The 17,609-nt window shown below is 38.8% G+C and overlaps 5 protein-coding genes across 6 annotated transcripts; 4 read left to right on the top strand and 1 right to left on the bottom strand.

Moving 5' to 3' along the window:
- Positions 1-453: 453 nt before the first annotated feature.
- On the top strand, positions 454-2,800 carry LOC110853495 (arabinoxylan arabinofuranohydrolase). Its single transcript, XM_022101760.2, has 4 exons — positions 454-1,169; positions 1,609-1,828; positions 2,165-2,319; positions 2,422-2,800. The coding sequence occupies exons 1-4, from the start codon at positions 873-875 to the stop codon at positions 2,632-2,634; spliced, it is 885 nt and encodes a 294-aa protein (XP_021957452.1). The 5' UTR covers positions 454-872; the 3' UTR covers positions 2,635-2,800.
- Positions 2,801-3,098: 298 nt separating this feature from the next.
- LOC110853496 lies at positions 3,099-3,957 on the bottom strand. The gene is made up of 2 exons (XM_022101761.2): positions 3,655-3,957; positions 3,099-3,579 (listed from the first exon to the last, which is right to left on the bottom strand). Exons 1-2 carry the CDS (start codon positions 3,767-3,769, stop codon positions 3,233-3,235), a joined length of 462 nt encoding a protein of 153 aa, XP_021957453.1. The 5' UTR covers positions 3,770-3,957; the 3' UTR covers positions 3,099-3,232.
- A 595-nt stretch (positions 3,958-4,552) lies between these two features.
- LOC110853483 lies at positions 4,553-8,272 on the top strand. Its single transcript, XM_022101750.2, has 5 exons — positions 4,553-4,775; positions 4,978-5,153; positions 5,223-5,345; positions 5,440-7,054; positions 7,295-8,272. Exons 3-5 carry the CDS (start codon positions 5,286-5,288, stop codon positions 7,699-7,701), a joined length of 2,082 nt encoding a protein of 693 aa, XP_021957442.1. The 5' UTR covers positions 4,553-4,775; positions 4,978-5,153; positions 5,223-5,285; the 3' UTR covers positions 7,702-8,272.
- A 183-nt stretch (positions 8,273-8,455) lies between these two features.
- LOC110853459 (putative defense protein 1) lies at positions 8,456-9,836 on the top strand. 2 transcript variants are annotated; one of them, XM_022101728.2, is made up of 3 exons: positions 8,456-8,787; positions 9,042-9,261; positions 9,337-9,836. In XM_022101728.2, exons 1-3 carry the CDS (start codon positions 8,556-8,558, stop codon positions 9,650-9,652), a joined length of 768 nt encoding a protein of 255 aa, XP_021957420.1. In that variant the 5' UTR covers positions 8,456-8,555; the 3' UTR covers positions 9,653-9,836. The 2 variants fall into 2 exon arrangements, with proteins under 2 accessions (XP_021957420.1, XP_035710501.1); XM_035854608.1 differs by having other exon boundaries at positions 8,476-8,787; positions 9,042-9,256; positions 9,337-9,563.
- A 377-nt stretch (positions 9,837-10,213) lies between these two features.
- LOC118436354 lies at positions 10,214-13,629 on the top strand. Its single transcript, XM_035854193.1, has 4 exons — positions 10,214-11,552; positions 11,622-11,753; positions 12,344-12,649; positions 13,047-13,629. The coding sequence occupies exons 1-4, from the start codon at positions 10,317-10,319 to the stop codon at positions 13,611-13,613; spliced, it is 2,241 nt and encodes a 746-aa protein (XP_035710086.1). The 5' UTR covers positions 10,214-10,316; the 3' UTR covers positions 13,614-13,629.
- The last annotated feature ends 3,980 nt before the right edge of the window (positions 13,630-17,609 follow it).

Raw genomic sequence — 17,609 nt, 5'->3', positions numbered from 1 at the left:
AAGTTTCCGGCAAGTATTCTGTGCGGAAATTCCGAAAAAATCCATTTTACTTGAGTTTTTCAAGAGAATCCTGTAAAAATTCTGGCTTATCATATACTTATTTACATAATTATGTTGGTCACATTGTCCAAAATTGCGGCAGAAAAAGTGGAATAATTTTTTTAAATTTCGGTGGTTTACATTTATTTATATACGATAATTTTATGCACCAATTATTAAAAAATTATTAATTACATAAAAACAAATTTGTCTAATAAAACACGTATTTTCAATGAAATCCTTTTTGATCACTTTTCCTCTAAAAGCATAAGCCACGCGTCTTTTCAGACTTTACGGCACTTTACGACAAAGTCGTCATCTTGAGTACAAGCGCAGATTAAAAATTTGAAAGGGATGTAGATGAAGAGACCCTTTCGACGCTGGACGCCCCCCTGATGACTTCTCGACTCCTGGCGAGGCGAATTTCGAAATTGAGCATAAGTTTTGGTGTAGTTATTAGTTCGCATCGTATTTTCGAATGAGATTCCCAGCAGAATTGTTCTAATTCAAATTATTTTTTAAATAAATCACGAATAATTTCTTGCATACTGCCGTATGTCAGTTTCGATCAATTATAAAGTCGTTACGTTATGTCCCCTTATCATCTCGTGATAGATATGGATTTAGACATTTGACTTATCTAACTGATTGATGAGGGATATTAGTTAATTGGTTAAGGTACACACTCTTGAGTGACGCTAACTTTAACGTATGAAAAGATGTGGCTATTTCTGCGAGTGCAATAAAGTATTGTTTGTGACCGTTGAATGAGATAAAGCTTTTAACTGCACAGAACGCTTTCAGTGTCAGTTCAGTATTCAGCCAGGACGAAGATGGGATTCGATAAGAGTTTTCTTTGTGCTTCAATAATTGCTCAACTTGTACTAGTTACAGTTTGTCAGCAAAATCCCGTCTTTCCAGGATGGTATGCCGACCCCGAGGCGATTATCTATGGAAATACGTACTGGATATATCCCACCTATTCATCCACGGAGCAGCTGCATTTTGATGCATTTTCCTCCCCTGACCTTGTCACGTGGACCAGACACTGGCGAATTATTACCAACTCGGAGGTAACATGGGCGAGATATTCGATGTGGGCACCTTCCGTATTTTCTCATTTGGGAAAGGTACATATATCAGTTGCATGCATATGTAAATAGTCAAGTTAACGTAGGACTCGATGACTTGTCACCAAAATCAACACATTTTTAATCATTTTTCGGCTCCGGGAATTTGTTTTAAAAAATAAAATTTAAAATAGAGCAAATCGTTGCTAATTTTTTAAGAATTTCGCTTCAGATTTTGACACTTTTTGAAGGAGGGGATCTCAAGTTTATGAAGCCTTCAGAAAAATTGGAACTCATCGAAATTAGTCCAAAATGCTCACCACGATTCCATTAATCAACTTGCTGGCGTCCAGAATATTAAAATAAATTCTCAAAACCGAGAAATGATTAAGAATGTGCTTATCTTGACGGTTTTGATAATGCGTTATCGAGTCATACTTTAATTGACAACGACAATTAATCATAGTTTACTAGGTATATAATTCTTCCTCTTCCACAGTACTACTTTCTCTTCAGTGCGAATGCAATCAACAGTGAAGATGAGTTGGGTGGTATCGGGGTCGCAATTTCGGATTTTCCTCAAGGACCATACCGAGACTTGTTGGGACGTCCATTGATCAATGCAATCGCCAATGGAGCACAACCCATTGACCAATTCGTCTTTAAAGATGTAGACGACACGTTCTACATGTTTTACGGGCTGGAGTCACTGCAATTTGGTAAAGCTGAACAGCAACTTTACTGGATTACTTCCTCTAGACGAGGATGGCACAATTTATAAAGAAGTAACTCCAGAAGGTAGAGAGAGAAATTAGACCTTTAGCGATCCGTAGCCGCGGAAGCCGTGGGGGCATGAGAGGGAGGGGTTTATATATGAGCATATGATGGGGACATCGAATAACCGTGGGGACATTGTCCCTCTGTCCCCACGTTTCCGTGGCCAAAATGCATTAATTTGTATGATTTAGGATTAGTATATGTGTACAGTATATGTGTATGTGTATGTATGTATGTATGTATATGTGTATACATATCAGAATTTGTTTCTGAATAAGGATACGTGGAAGGCCCATTCATGTTTAGAAGGAACGGGACGTACTATTTCATGTGGTCAGAGGGCGGCTGGGGAGGACCCGATTATCGTGTAGCTTATGCAAAATCTTCTTCCGTTTTCGGACCATTTGTTCGTGAACGAACAATTCTGGAACAGGTACATATATGAAATACGTATCTATGCGTATTCTTAATTCGTAATAGGAATTTCATGTTAAGCTACATATTGGTATATTTGTATAAAATTTGTGCTGTGTAGGATCCCAACATTGCGACGGGTGCCGGTCACCACTCGGTTATCAATCCACCAGGGACTGACGACTGGTACATTGTGTACCACCGACGACCTTTGAGTGAAACGGATGCCAACCATCGAGTTACGTGTATTGACCGAATGTTTTTTGACGACCAAGGAAATATTCTGCCTGTGCAAATGACCAATGAAGGCGTAACTGGGCCGATATTACCGTGATAACATTTAAAGTGTATACATACTTATGCATATTTTTGGAATGAGGGAGTATTGAATTACCATGATTTATGTATTACTATTACTGTAAATAAATCACAAATGCATAACGTATGGTTTTATTCACAAGACTAATAGCATTAAATAAAGGAACTCATGATTAAAGGATAATATGATAATCAAGGGGCGTATATGTATTTATTTTTATCTTTTTCGTTTGATGACGACCGACCGTAAAACTTTCTGCGTGTTTTCCCCAACTCCCATAGGTCAAAACATTTAAAAATATTTCCACATATTGTCACATACTTATGCATGAAGCTACAAACAAATACAAATATATGAAATAGTTTGTGGCAAATTTTTCAGTGGTAATTCTCTACAAAAATTCATTATATTGAGTTTCTCTGAACTAATCTAGCTTATCATACTTAAGTCAGTTACATTGTGCAAAATTCTTCCAGAAATTTTAAATTGAGGTGCTTTACTTTTATTCATATACATTAGTTTTGTGCATAAACTATCAAATAATCAATAATGTTCCGTTAGTATACAATTAATTAATACTCGTGTTCTTCTCGTCCCAATGAAATCCTCTTGATCACATTTCCTCTAAAAGCATAAGCCACGCATCTTTCCAGACTTTCTTAGCGGCGACATGTTTCAAAGTGTCGTCGTCCTGAATACAAGTGCAAATTGACAATTTGAAGAGGATGTAGGTGAAGAGACCCTTCTGACGCTGGACGTCCCCCTGATGACTTCGTCTCGACTGGTACACCTCCTTCGCGAGACGTACGAGCGTGTTATATTGTCCTTTTAATCGCGTGTCTCGAGGGCTTTGCTGTTTCGTGGCGATGAGCAATTCACAAATTCGCTTAATTGCACCAGTGTAACCTATTGGACCTCCGGAAATTAATAAACCTGGAATTTCAGTCCAGTTGATGCGACCTAAGAATTCAAATTATTTTGAAAAAATTAATTATTTTAATTCTGTTGTAAAATTACTGACAATTTTTTTGTTACCGTTCGGACTATATTGCAATAATTCATTGTACTTTCTCAGCCACTGTGTTCCTTGGTGTTTATCTAGGATTTTGAATGCAGTGAGGAAGAAATTCTGCTCTGTGGGTGTGGGCATATTTTATCTAAATTGTAATTTTTCTTCACCGGAATAAATTACTGGAAGGTGAAAAATTGCAATTTTTAACTACACTGCTTAATAAAACAGGTGATGTTCAATTTTTGCAATTTGCGGAACCTTTGTGCAAAATATTACATGCACAGCACTAACTAACCAGCAGCACGGTGCATATTTGTATACGTTTGTATCTATCTTACGTATCTAGATTACGTGTGCAATGCAAATCCTTTGTATTATGCGCAATATATTCTTATTTTACTTGTGCATGGTTTTTGCTAGCTGTAAATTGATGAAGATTGTGCATGGATGAAATTGAGTCGAATCAAGGTCAGAAGCGAGTGACATGAAATGGGAAACAAGCCATTTAACGTAATTATTGAAATATTGCATGAAACCAAAAAGATGTAATTCTATAAATCAGGAAAAATTCTCAAAAATTTTTGAATTTGACCATGCAAAATGCAATTTTTTGCAATTACTTGTCAGTCTCAAATAGAGTAAAAAAAATGTTACGCTTCTTCAATTAGTTATAAAACTGGAAATTCTTATTTTTGAAATACTCATTAAAATTCATTAAATAATTATTACTTATTTTTGGTTGGTTTAATTACAAGTGCCGTGATTTATAAGATTGGTAAAAGTAAGATAAGTTAGGATGGTCGAATTTGAGACAAATAAACAAATCCAATGTAAAAGTTTGATGCCAGAAATGATTTTATTTGTATAAATCGATATGATTCGGGTAGGCTCTATTTTAGTTTGGTTGCATTCAGTTCGGATATGAAGATTGGCAACACAGCATACAAGAAAAACAGCTTTTTCAGCATTGCAACTATTACCATTTGCAAGTGCAAAGCGTAAATTTTACTGAATAATTAATTGTTTGAGTCATTAATTGACGTTATAATAAATTTATAATATAAATATCACATTGTTTGGACTTTTGCTGCATCTGGAAGTATTAGAGATATAGAAGAAAGGAAGTTGTGCCATTTTTATTTATGTAAGTTTTTATAAACAAACGTTTTTGTTATTGTTAGAAAACGTTGCAGCTTTGGCCTGGTCTCAAGCTGGGCAATTAATTAATTAGTTCTGCAATTAATATTAATTATTGTGATTGATTAACCATATTTTTGTAACGTTTGCTGTGTGGACGAGTTTATTGTAACAATGATTGCGAATTAATTCAACACAATTTCTTTCAGAAATCGAAACCGGATGACAAACACTTGTGAAAGTCGCTTTCGAAGGTGGTCAGCTCGTGTGGATGGAACAAGGACGAGGAGGAACGGACCATCTTCTTCCCTTGAGGTTCCTGACGTTGGAACCTTCCTGTCTCCGACTGCTGCCTTGAGCCCGTGCCGTAATTGCGTGGGCGTAGGTGGGACCAATACAAATTTTTGATAGATTAGATAGATGCGAGTTAACCTAATAATTTAAATTATTTCAGTCCGTCGCCGACTAGTAGGAGATCTAAGATTCGTAGTGAAACATCGACAAGGAGGAGGAAATTATGGCATTATCAAAGTTCGACGAGGCCTGGGCAATTTTGGGGTTGAACCATCGCCAAGATGTAAAAATTTGACTTATTTATTAACAAATAGTGAACAATTGAAATTAATTAATAATTGAGAATGCAAGTTAATTAATAATTTAATTACTTTTAGGTCCTTGAAGCAATTTTTCGCGTCTCTGACTTAAAGTCTCTAAAACGATTCCGTCTCGTGTGCCACCTTTGGAACAAAGAAGTCCTACGCATTCTTCCAGAAAAATCGTACATTCGGACCAGCCGGGGATCCCTTTTCTTTCTCTACTCGACCCTCGAAACTTGTCCTACCCCACAATATTTCCTTACAACTTTGGAAATTCACTTTTCTGATTCTGGGATGAATAATATACTGAAAGAAATCCTGGAAAAGTATGGCCACCACTTGAAACATTTGCGATGTGCGGGAGATATTCGAGAAAATAGTATCAGCGTCGTGGAAAGAAACCGAAACGGGAACAATATACTTGATACATCGCCAGATGATCGCTCCCATATTCGCACAAATATTCAGATAACGTCCAACATGTTGACGGTATGGTGCCCAAATCTGACGTCTGTTCGGTTCTCGACCTCCATTCGAATACCCGATTGTTGTCCGACGATTGATTTGACGAATAAATCTGTAAAACCGATCGGCGGAGGAAACAACGGTAATGGAAATGGAAATCTCGTCAGTATAAGTCGCACCTCTCCGCCACCACCATCAGCTCTTCCTCTGCGCCTTACCAGTATTGAACTGGATGGCTATATGATCTCTTCTCTTCGCACTTACTGCCTTCAACTGCTCCACGTATCCCCTTATTTGACCAGATTGTCAATCACTTTTGGATTAAAGTTCGCCAAGGGTTTGCCAATCTGGGAACCATTACCGGAAGTCATTACTTTCTTCACAGAGCTTAAAAAGAAACCGGAAATAACGCGGAGATTGAAAGAATTTTGCGCGATTGGGTTAAAAGTTGCCCAGTTGACGGATGTAATTGCAGACTTGGAGTTTTCATCAGACCTCCTGCAAGGAATTGGAATCAGTGGAGCGACAAATGTTTCGGACCCAGAGTTTCCCAAATTTGTCACATTCCTGGAAAAGTTGTCAACATTTCAAAATTTGGGGAAGCTGACGATTTTCAAATGCTCATGTGCCTACTGCGAGTGGCGAAATTGGAGGGAAAAACCACGTTGGAGGGATATCGAACAAACGATTCCTGTTATGAGGAATGTCAAACATTTGGAAATTGCGACGAATGGAACGCATGGAATTGCTTCGTTATCCTTGCTAAATAGATTTCCTTCGCTGGACACGCTGGAGTTTTCCTTGTGTCGAGTAGGCCACGAAAATCCTGACCATCACATCGACAATGCAGCCGATTACGTGGATTTCGACTATTTCATGGCTGAATGGGTGTATCTCAGAATGACGGCGAAATATGGCGACTTGCTGAAAGCGAATTGTCAAAGTATCAAAAGCTTGACGATTCATCACACCCTTTTCCGACTGGAATCTCTGAAATGCATTCAGGAGGCATTTCCAAACCTGAGAAAATTGAGTATCTCAATCCGAAGTGGGGTCACGTATTGCTGGGAGGTTTACATGGAGTCGAAACTTTCACTTTCGTCGTGTTTGGAAGTTCTTGCCAAGCTTCCACGGTTGGAGGAATTGTACGTCATGATGCCGACGGGAGTAATCTATCCTCAGCAGGAAGTCAGTCGAGCTATTAAAATCCTGCGAGAATTTCCAGGTACACAAAATATGATACGTATTTATTTTCATCTTTTCAAGACGAAATTTTATTGCTCAAATAAATTCGACCGCAAAAAATCAAGAGCATTATATTCAGAAATACACATTTTGCGGAAATTTTATATTTATTTCTGGAATTTTTCGTAAACACATATCTGCCCTTTGATCATGAGTTATAATAATTAGTTGAAAATTTAATTATTTTATTCTAATTAATTATTGTAATGTCTGCATTTAGAGCTTCGTCGTTTCAATGTCGCATTGGGACCACCAGGTCACTCACGCCGAGCCCCGTTTCGATCTCGTGACGCATCTGACTCGTCAGTTCGTGACCTCTTCTCTGATTTCGTCCTGAACCGGGAAACCCACTTATTCCGCTCTTTGACAATCACATTTCGAGGAATTTGCTGCTGCAAAGTTACTCAACCAGACTTAGCGGACATTCGAAAAGTGCTGTCCTCCTACAAGCAAAGTTATCGATTTAATTGGTGCTGCCATCGGTGTGCTCGGATTCTTGCAAGATATGGAAACAAGCGCTATGAGTATTCTCCCGTCGTAAAATTCGACAATAATAATGCTAATTCTCAACCCATTTGTGAATCTAGTCATTATTCTGTGGATATTGATGCGCTATCTATTGTATAAATTGTTGTCATTCTAGTTTTACGAGGTTACACAATTCTTATTACAACTTTGTTATAAAGAGAGACGTGGCCATTAAATTTTTAAGTTATTGTACTATACTAGTAGCTATTCTCGACTGAATTGAGTAAAATATTGCCACGAACAGAGTTGTTCAGAAATCTGTGATTTCAATTTTGTACTTTATACATAATTGAAATGTTTCACTGTCACATCGATTTGATAAGCTTGTCATGCTATTTAAATATGCAGACTTTGCCGTTTCTTTAAATGGTAATAAGTATAAATTTCCATGTTGTATTATTATTAACCTTTTCTTGTACTCATTGTTTTGCTCTGTCATTGAATTTTGAGTCCCTAAATTTTTACCTGTATTTTTACGTATTGCAATTACAAAGGTGTATTTCTCCTGTTATATTTTATATCATGCAAAATTTTCATGAAAATTGTAATTCATAACTATTCTCTGTTATGCTAAAAGTTGTATTTTTTCCACATTTTATTTTTTATATCTTTGATATTTACTTGTATTTTAAAAAAATTAAACGTAATAAACTGAAGTCTGTATCTGTGATTTGTGGCTTCCGTGTTAAAAAGTATGACGCATTTGTACATGTCCTTGGAAGTTCAATGCCTTGGATGAGAAGGAAGGGTTGTGAGTGATTTCAACCCTTCATCTCACACCTGCTACACATAATTGCATTTTTGAAGGTCAGTTATTCGATTCGGTGTACCCTTCTTCTTCATTCCTGAATCCTTTGTTAGTCGATTGGAAATCCCATTCGGAATAAGACGCAGGAATTCTCACCTTCCCAATTTTTTTGTGATCTCAATTTGGAAGCTTTGAAAATTTGAGAATGTGGAAGTTTTTAATAATTACTATTATCGCTTTGAATTTATTCCATTGTTGTAATGGGTACAGTGGTGGTGCACCCGACTCGAGATGCGGCACCATGGTTCCAGGTCATTGGGTGAGCCCGCAAACGACGCCGTCCCCCTTTCACATCCTGCTGAGCAGTGATTCCGTCCAAGAAGGCGACAGCTTGACGATCAATCTGACATCCTCCAAGAATCAGCAAGGATTTAAAGGTGAAATTTATTTATCGTTTCTTCCGGGTTTTCCTACATTTCTTGCACTGCAAAGAAACGTAAGAAATGTGAGGTGCAAGAAACTGAAAGAAATATGCGTCGTCGAGCCACACGCCGTATGAACTACAGCGTCCGGGAGTAGTTTTTTGCTCATTGCATTTCTTGCAGGTCAAAATAGCTGCAAAAAAACCTCTTCATGCCGTTACTTGCACTCTTCACCATCACTCGACTAAATGCATGCCAATATTTTTTAGGATTCCTTATTCAAGTAAAACGCCCAGGTGAACAAGATGCCAAGAATTTCGGAACTTTTGACACCATCGGATCCGACAATTTCCAAAGTCAACCTGTCAACTGTTTCGGGCATGAAAATAGTGCCATGACTCATAAAGATCCAGTTGAGAAACACTTTGTCAATTTGGTTTGGATTGCTCCGATTGTGGAAAATGGGGACGATGGCGTTTATGAAGTCAGGTTACAGAAATCTATGTAAATAATTGTGTGGGGAAAAATGAGGAAATTTTAACTTGAATTTTAATGCATGAGCAGGGTAACGTTTGTACAAAATTTTTGGACAATTTGGCCGAATCAAACGCCAGAGAAGTTGATACGAGTAACGAGAAAAAAACGAGACATGATGACTCCAATTAATACACCTGACAAAACTGAAAATGGCATCAATACCACGTCCACGTCTACGTCCCCTCCATCCCCAGTTTCCATATTCGTTATTCCCCAACTTCGCGACGCGGATGCCCAGCCGACTGTAAAAAACACGAGCGCAAATAACTATAATAATTTGCAAGGAAGCTGGGATTACTTTAAAAAGTCTTGGATGAGTTTTTTGAATTATTTCGGATTTTGAAAATTGGATTCTTGAATTGATTGCATCTACGACTGGGACATAGACTAATAAAGTTATTAATCTATTTGTACTTATTGATAAAAATGTCGATAAGTCAACTGGGTCCATGCATAATGATGACTCATAAATAAATAGTCGTAATACTTTCTGTGTACATACTCTGACAACGCAAATAAAAGAAACCTAGCAGAAAATATCATCCTTCGGGGAGCGTCAGTGTTTCGTGTCTTGCGAATTTGCTACAGATTTTTCTGTACTGCACAACAAGATAAGCAAGAAATGCAAGGTGCAAGAAACTGCAAGAAACTGCAAGAAATCTAGCCCTATGAAGGAATAGTAGGACTAGGGCGTAGTTTCAAGCACCTTGCATTTCTTGCAGGTTAAAATAACTACAAAAATACCACTTTCTTCCCATTCTTTCTTGCAAGTGGTTACTTGCACTCGAAACACTGGGGAGCGTATAGAAGAGAAAGTTCGTCCATAATTAAATCACGGCAAATCGTGACGAAATGACTCCTCGCCCAATTTGTTTTTCTATCCTGTGTCGCAGTAAAAGCACGTTCTGAATTGTGTGTCAAATGTTTCTTCCATTCCTGTCTCTTCCTTTCCCTGATCGACATCATACATCGTCTGCCTTATCATTTTTCCCTTATCGAGCACAAGAATGGAATATCTTCCAGGAAGTTACGAATCTAAGTTGAGTAGTTTATTTAACAAACCGAGTAATGGGACATCTTATTCCTCCAATAAACAACCAGAATATCCGATTTATATCCCACCAAGCTTATCATCTGGAGATGAAAACGCTTTAGAACATTACACAACGACCCAACCACCACGACAAATATTCCCCCAATATCCATTTCTCTCCCCGACGAGACGTCCCACATTTTGGGATGACAAAACGCAATCCGAGAAAATCATCCAGGATGATTTTTCGCCCCCAAATTTCGGCAACAACATAGTGCTCGATCTGGACGGAAATATTGCTGCCGATGGGACAAATTTTGATGTCACAACTACAAGACCACCTCCAGATATTGAAAAATTGGTGAATAAAACCATTTGGAACGTGTCCTCAATTGTGAACGACTTTCTGACCACGACCACGACGACAACAACCACGCCCAGTATTCAACCTGCGAACGAGACCACCACTTCCTCCTCAGATTTGGACCTCATCGTCCCACCAAACGAGGCTCCGAATGACGACTTGAACAAGACAACAGCAACAACGCTGAGACCCCACATTTTTCAAGACTTGAGTCCCGTCGCGTCCACCGAACTTTTAATCACGTACGGATTTTTCGTCATATTTCTCGCAATTTTAGGCATCATTACGAACTCTGCTACGGTTCATGTCCTCTTCAAGGACAGTATCAATCTTCATATTAGAAAGCACTACACTAACATGACGATCCTCTCTTTGGCCGTGGTCAATCTTATCGGCTCGATCTTCGTCGGGTTTGGGGGAGGTTTGAATGTGATCTGTCTCGGATTTGGGAGCATTTCTGAGGGGTCGAATGTGGTGGAAATGATGGTTGTTCCGGAATCACCACCCATCGTCACGACTCCGATGACGATAAGGCCGACCAACTTCGACATGATGAATTCGAGTGCCATCGCCACCATAATTTCGGCGTATGCGAACGTCACGTTTGCCGACTTGGCAAGTTTGAATGAGGCAAAAATTGGGAATGACACGTTCAACGGTGCGCAGACTGTAAATGAGACGCAGATATTTCCATCGATCAAGAGAAAGGTAAAGTTTCATGTCAGCAGGAAACGTTGGGATCACAATTCACGCGGAGGACTTTGCCAATTTCAATGCTTTTTTAATAATGTTGCCAATTTCGTGACAATTTGGACTCTTGCGGTTATTTCGATGGATCGATTTTTTGTAAGACTTAATAATTTGGGGAAAAAATAGTTTAAAAATAGAGTTTTTAATTACATAATTTTTTTACAGGCTCACACGTGGCCCGTAAAATACAGCGAGTTTATGAGCCGAACAAAATTTGCGATTATCATGGTTTTCATTTGGTTGCAAGGTATCTTCGTGAGCAGTTTGAGCATCGAATTGTGGACTCGGGACAAATTGGTACTTTCCTTTGAGCATTGCAAAAATTTACCTTTCATAACTTGATTAATTTATGTGACAAATAGATTTTACAAAATAGACGTAGAGATTGCACAATTTGTGCGAATAAAGTTTTACCATAAAGATAGAGATTTTCTGCATATGTATGCATAATTTTTTTGTACTTTTGTACATTTTTTCCAGAAGATAGATGACGATAAAAACCCGTTTTTTTATTTTTCTGCTTTTTTAAAAAATTTGTAAAACCGGATTTCCGATATTTCCGACATTTCCGATTTGGCAAAGTTTTGTATTCGGGTTATCGATTTTTCAAATATTTAAACAATTTTGTAAAACTGATTTTCGGTTTTTAGAATTTTATAAAATTTTTAATATAATTATAAAAAGCTTTCAAGAATATAATTGTATTATCAAATTTTCCTGGTGTGTAAACCTTCAAAGTCTATCAGCCAAGTTTTGCATTTTACACAAAAAGTGACTTAATTTTCTACAGGTTAGATTGCTGTCATTGAAAATTTCAAAAGTACAGACTTTCTCTCATCATTATTAAAAAGAACTTTCTAAAAACTTTCTCTTGTTCGACTATGTAGTTGGATAAAGGCGTTTCCTCCGGACTTTGTCATTGTGCCGTAAATTGGCTCTACATTCCGAGAACTGCTCCCTTGGGGGTGGCCTTCTTGAAACTGATCGCCTTCATGTGGATGTCCCTCCTCCCCTACGCAGCCATCCTCATCCTCAACTCAATCATAATGATCCGGTTCGTTCTGGGTAGCGGAGACACCAAAGTGACCACGATGCCACCCGAAATTGACATTCAGGATCCCTCCCCAAGTGCACGAAGCTTAAACAGAACGTTCAGTTTTGATCGGGGAAATCCAGTGAATCGGTTCTTCCAGGTAATTGATATTTAACATAGGACTTGATTACTCATCATCAAAATCATCACATTTGAAATCATTTCTCGGGTCTGGGAATTTATTTCAAAATTCTGGACGACAAATTTCTAGAGCTGGTCGTTGTCAATTAAAAAAAATATATACTCCAGATTTTGAAGGAAGAGATCTCACGTTTAAGAAGTCTTCAGAAAAATTGGAACTCGCTGAAACTGGATTAAAAGACTCATCACCATTCCATTAATTAAATTACGACAAAGTTGTCGTTCAGAATTTTAAAATCAATTCCCAACCAATTCCAAGAAATGATTAAAAATGTGCTTGTTCGAGTCCCACATTTGCTAAGAAAATTAGTACTCAAAAAAATACAGAAACTTGACCTCTCGAATTTTTCTTCCAGTCCAACCCTCACCAGGATCAAATGATTTGGCGCGTGATGCCGCCCCCTTTGTCGCCTAATTCACTACAACCCAATAATCCTGCCCCCTTTGGAAATCCCCCCATCAAGGAACTCTTCTCCTCGACATTTGCAGGGACGCAGATGCGGCGTTCTCGACTTTGGGAGTTACACCGACTGAGCCAAACTCACGGGGGGAAAATTCCCTCGTCATCTCGCGAGGCTACGACAAAATCCGTCCTCACGTGCTACTTGGTCGTAATATTTTCCTATATTTGGCTCCAAACTTGGCCGACGGGTTTGTCCTTCCTCCTTTTTGTGGCGGATGGTCACGAGGACTCGTTCATTCTGATGGAAATGGTGGCATTTCTCTTTAAACTGATCGGATTTAGTGTGAACGCTGGGATTTATTTTTGGCTGAGGAAGGATTTTCATGACGCTTTCTCCCTCCTGTTTCGACAGACTTGCGCCTGTGAGATGGAGCGACGGGGAGGAGGAAGAAATGTGCGGACTGGGCCGCAGGGGGGAGGAGGTGACGTGCCGGGCGTGGTGGTAGAGGAGGACTGGTAAATAGAGAGAGAGAGAAAAAATTGAGAAAGTAGATAGAAATGCTGTAAATTAAAAAAAAACTTGCTAATGCTGCTGTATTTATGAACGTAAATATTTAGATGACTTTTTCGTGCTGGGTATGAGTGGACGTCGGTATTGCAATATTTAATAAATTGTTTATTATTTAAACACAAAGGTGGTTTTCTCTCGGCAAATTTCTTTATCTTGATTTTTAGGCTTTTCCAACATACTAATATCGGGGTTTTCATCTTCTGCCCCCCCAAAAAAATAACTAATTGTCTTTTGATTAATCAGCATGATATGATTTTAGTAAAGTATACGACATAATTGCATCACACCAACACGAAAGTCTTCGAATGCTATCTACAATTCATTATCATGACATGGGTCGAATTGTCCGAAAAATATGACAAAATTATCGCAAGGGTTTTGTATAGAAAATCATATCATTTTTCATAAAAATCAAGGTCCTGAATTTTACTTAGTTACGTGTCTACATAAGGTTAGCTCATTTGATGGTAAATTTTGTGACCGAGAGCTTGGGACGAGTTTGGAATTATTTTTGGAAAAAAATTCGTTGCTACACGAAGTTAAGGCCATTTTCATGTAAATTTATAAAATATTTATATAATTGACGCCTTTTCTATGGCACCGCGCCATGAAAACGGTGTAAATTAATCGTGGTCACTGCCGGCGATGACAATCATCATCATTATTTTATAAATTTACGTTAAAATGGCCTTAACTTCGTGTAGCAACGAATTTTTTTCCAAAAATAATTCCAAACTCGTCCCAAGCTCTCGGTCACAAAATTTACCATCAAATGAGCTAACCTTATGTAGACACGTAACTAAGTAAAATTCAGGACCTTGCACCGAACCAAACCACACCCATGACTACATTGTTCTAATGATGATGCATTCTAATAAATAAATTCGCACCTGAGAACGCGTTAATTACTCAGCCTAATTGCTCACCATATTTAATTGAGGCGTTAAAATAAAATAATGCAGTCAATCCCGATCCTCCTTTTCATATGGGCTGCGTATCCAACATTTGCCCAACTTGGCCAAGAAAATGATCCACGGTTTCGACGCTTGTTCGATCCAAGCTATTCGAAAACATTTTTTTCCATGAAAGACCGCATGGTGCTAACTTCTGGTGAAAATGCGACACTTATCGAGGATAATAATGACGAGATAAACCACATCATTTACCCCTTCGTGGATAAACCAGTGGCTAAAAAACATGACAAAAAGAAGAGGAGGAGGAGGAAGAAGAAGAGGAAACCCGACCGGAAATTGGAGGACGATTTCCCCACTGATTTAATAGGTGACGATGTTCACGTGGGGTCACGGCAGGTCAAAAAATCTCAAGAAATCGTGGGCCCGGATCGAAACAATAGTGGTTTCAAGGACGACGCTGTGACGATCGAGTATTACGAAGAGACCGAGGAAGAGACGTCGCCACCAACTGCGCCCCCGACAACGACCCCGCCGTCGACCGGATCGACCACGACGGTTGACCCGTTCTTACCGGATACGCATCACCTCCTCCCTCTAAAGCCGATCGACCCCTCGAAACTTTTCGCCGGCTGCCACAACGCGTCTGCCGGTCATTTTGTCTGCTTCGGTTATCCGGACGGGTGCATCTCGACGCGAACGTGTCGCATGGCCGCGGCACTCTCGATGTCGAAAGACGTCAAAGACTGGATCAGGGTCGTAATGGCGGCTACTGCGCCGAGGGGTTTCGTTGCGCTGGGATTTTCTGAGGATCGTTTCATGGGCGATGATACGGTCGTTCATTGTAATAATATTCCCAAATCGAAATATATGACGTTGCATCTTTCTCTTAATGTGGATTACCACAGTGCGATTCAGGTATAGAAATAAATATTCTTAGACTCGAGGTCTCACAACGTATGCTCTTAGATTTTTAGCAAATTAGTGTCAATCGGTCAAAAATTTGATGAGTATGAAATTTGCAAATGCCCAGATTCGACAAATTTTACACTTTCCAAATTTACTGTGCGCTTTCTCCTCTTCGAATGCAAATATCTCTGCCAAATGTGACCATTGAGAGATTGTTTCTTGTGGCATGCTAATTAAATTTATGATCGATTAACACAGCTTGGTCAAAATCGGAGAGCATGGGCTATAAGACCATGCTCTTAATTATTAAACTCTTAACTTAAGTATTTAATTCCACCAGAAAAACCCCGACGCTTTTCACCTCAACTTGAAACCCATCGCCGGGTATGCTCAAGATAATGGTGTCATCGCATGTGAATTTCTCATGAATACCACAATTCGTCCTGATAACCCAGAATCACAGAAAAAGTCACATTTGCTCAAAGAAACGCACCATCTTTTCCTAGCGTTTGGCAGACATTCAGAAGTTACTGACACGAATTCTTCCGAATTCGGTGTGTTCACTCCTCAGACTGTAATTTATGACCTCTTAAAAATTAAAATTTTTCAGGAGAGTTAAGATTTCACCACATGACAGCAGTCAGCAGCGATGATGAGGAAATTCACAGCTTATTCGAGCAAAGGAAAATTGTAAGTTTGAAAATATGGAGTTTTGCTATTTTTACCCTAACATATTTTGTTTTGTGCTTTACTTACAGCTTTCTCCACGCAGTACAGGGCTGCTCCTAACGCATATAATTCCGTACACGTTGGCTTTCTCTTTTTTCATCCCGTGTGCCATGTTCATCGCTAAATACGGGAGGGAAGCCTACGGCGACGAGGTGGAGGACTGTTATGGAATGCAATGGTGGCTCCTGGTACTCAAACTATTGAAATTATGTATTGATCGCTGATCAGGGGGCGGATATGTATGTATTTATTTTCAACTTTTCCATTTGATGATGACCAACGGTCAAACATTGTGGGTGTGTTGCTTAACTTTTATAGATCACTTTTTCAAAATATTTTTTTTACATATTTCGAAGCTTTCAGACACAAATATTTAGAAACATTTCCGCTATTATTTGAAAAATACGTAAATCTTTTAGATGTCTTTTCAAAAATACGTATATTTTAATAGAATCTCGAAAAACTTACATATATTTTATAAATATTTCGACGATATGACACGAATTTTGCATTGCCCAAAGAAATTAAATTGTATCACGAAAATCCGGGGTATTATATTCAAAAGTGTAACTTTTGAGAAAATTCTCATTTTAATCGTTTTTCGTACATATGTCAGAAACTTTTGGTGTTTTCTTTCTTTCGTATTGCTCATTTTTTTTCCAAATACAAATGCATACCCTCTGGTTGTCGTCCCCTAATTTGCATATAATTAATTTACATTTATGTCTTAACTAGATTCATACCGTCTTCCAAACGACTGCTGTCTTCCTCTCGATCGTTGGTCTGATCGGGATCGTGCAAGAGTTGGGCGGAGAGTGGCGAAGTTTTAAACTGGGGTCCAGCTTCCACTCGGTGACCGGCTTGCTGGCGACGGTTTTCCTCTGGGTGAACTTTATCCTGGGCGGAATGGGCTTCTCCTTTCTCAAGAAGAAGGAGAATGCGGAGACGAAGGAGGAGAAGCCAGGGGACGACGTCGTGGTCGAGACTGAGCAGAAACGCTTTGCTTATCATTACTTCAAATGGAGTCACTGGTACTGTGGGCAAAGTGTTTACTGGTTGGGAAGTGAGTTCAAAATGTGAAAACTATTTTGTTGAAATAGGGTTTTGAGCTCCGTTTTTCCGAAGGTTTGGATTTCCAGGGTTGTTACATCACAAAAAGACGAAAATCTACGGGAGAGGAGAACCAGCAGTCTTATCAAAACACGGGTTTTGTGAAGAAATTAACTTTCCTTTATCGCTTTATTTTTACTTTATTTTTATAAAATCATAAAAAATGAATTTTGACAGCGATACAAAATTAATTTCTTCACAAAACCCGTGTTTTGATACGACTGCTGGTTCTCCCCTCCCGTAGATTTTCGTCTTTTTGTGGGTGTAACAGCCCTCGAAATCCAAA

This window comes from Folsomia candida, unplaced genomic scaffold, assembly GCF_002217175.1.
Source record: "Folsomia candida strain VU population unplaced genomic scaffold, ASM221717v1 Fcan01_Sc008, whole genome shotgun sequence".
Taxonomy (NCBI): Eukaryota; Metazoa; Arthropoda; class Collembola; order Entomobryomorpha; family Isotomidae; genus Folsomia; species Folsomia candida.
The sequence above is the reverse complement of the archived record's forward strand: the minus strand, read 5'-3'. Positions and strand labels throughout refer to the sequence as shown.

Excerpts from the sequence above, each read along its gene's own strand:
- LOC110853495 (XM_022101760.2), top strand. The coding sequence starts at position 873 with ATGGGATTCGATAAGAGTTTTCTTTGTGCTTCAATAATTGCTCAACTT. Across the intron at positions 1,170-1,608 it reads TATTTTCTCATTTGGGAAAG|TACTACTTTCTCTTCAGTGC; the intron begins GTACATATATCA and ends CCTCTTCCACAG. Across the intron at positions 1,829-2,164 it reads GCTGGAGTCACTGCAATTTG|GATACGTGGAAGGCCCATTC; the intron begins GTAAAGCTGAAC and ends TTTCTGAATAAG.
- LOC110853496 (XM_022101761.2), bottom strand. The coding sequence starts at position 3,769 with ATGCCCACACCCACAGAGCAGAATTTCTTCCTCACTGCATTCAAAATC. Across the intron at positions 3,580-3,654 it reads ATTGCAATATAGTCCGAACG|GTCGCATCAACTGGACTGAA; the intron begins GTAACAAAAAAA and ends TTGAATTCTTAG.
- LOC110853483 (XM_022101750.2), top strand. The coding sequence starts at position 5,286 with ATGGCATTATCAAAGTTCGACGAGGCCTGGGCAATTTTGGGGTTGAAC. Across the intron at positions 5,346-5,439 it reads GGTTGAACCATCGCCAAGAT|GTCCTTGAAGCAATTTTTCG; the intron begins GTAAAAATTTGA and ends AATTACTTTTAG. Across the intron at positions 7,055-7,294 it reads AATCCTGCGAGAATTTCCAG|AGCTTCGTCGTTTCAATGTC; the intron begins GTACACAAAATA and ends GTCTGCATTTAG.
- LOC110853459 (XM_022101728.2), top strand. The coding sequence starts at position 8,556 with ATGTGGAAGTTTTTAATAATTACTATTATCGCTTTGAATTTATTCCAT. Across the intron at positions 8,788-9,041 it reads GAATCAGCAAGGATTTAAAG|GATTCCTTATTCAAGTAAAA; the intron begins GTGAAATTTATT and ends AATATTTTTTAG. Across the intron at positions 9,262-9,336 it reads GATGGCGTTTATGAAGTCAG|GGTAACGTTTGTACAAAATT; the intron begins GTTACAGAAATC and ends ATGCATGAGCAG.
- LOC118436354 (XM_035854193.1), top strand. The coding sequence starts at position 10,317 with ATGGAATATCTTCCAGGAAGTTACGAATCTAAGTTGAGTAGTTTATTT. Across the intron at positions 11,553-11,621 it reads TTTCGATGGATCGATTTTTT|GCTCACACGTGGCCCGTAAA; the intron begins GTAAGACTTAAT and ends ATTTTTTTACAG. Across the intron at positions 11,754-12,343 it reads TGTGGACTCGGGACAAATTG|TTGGATAAAGGCGTTTCCTC; the intron begins GTACTTTCCTTT and ends TCGACTATGTAG.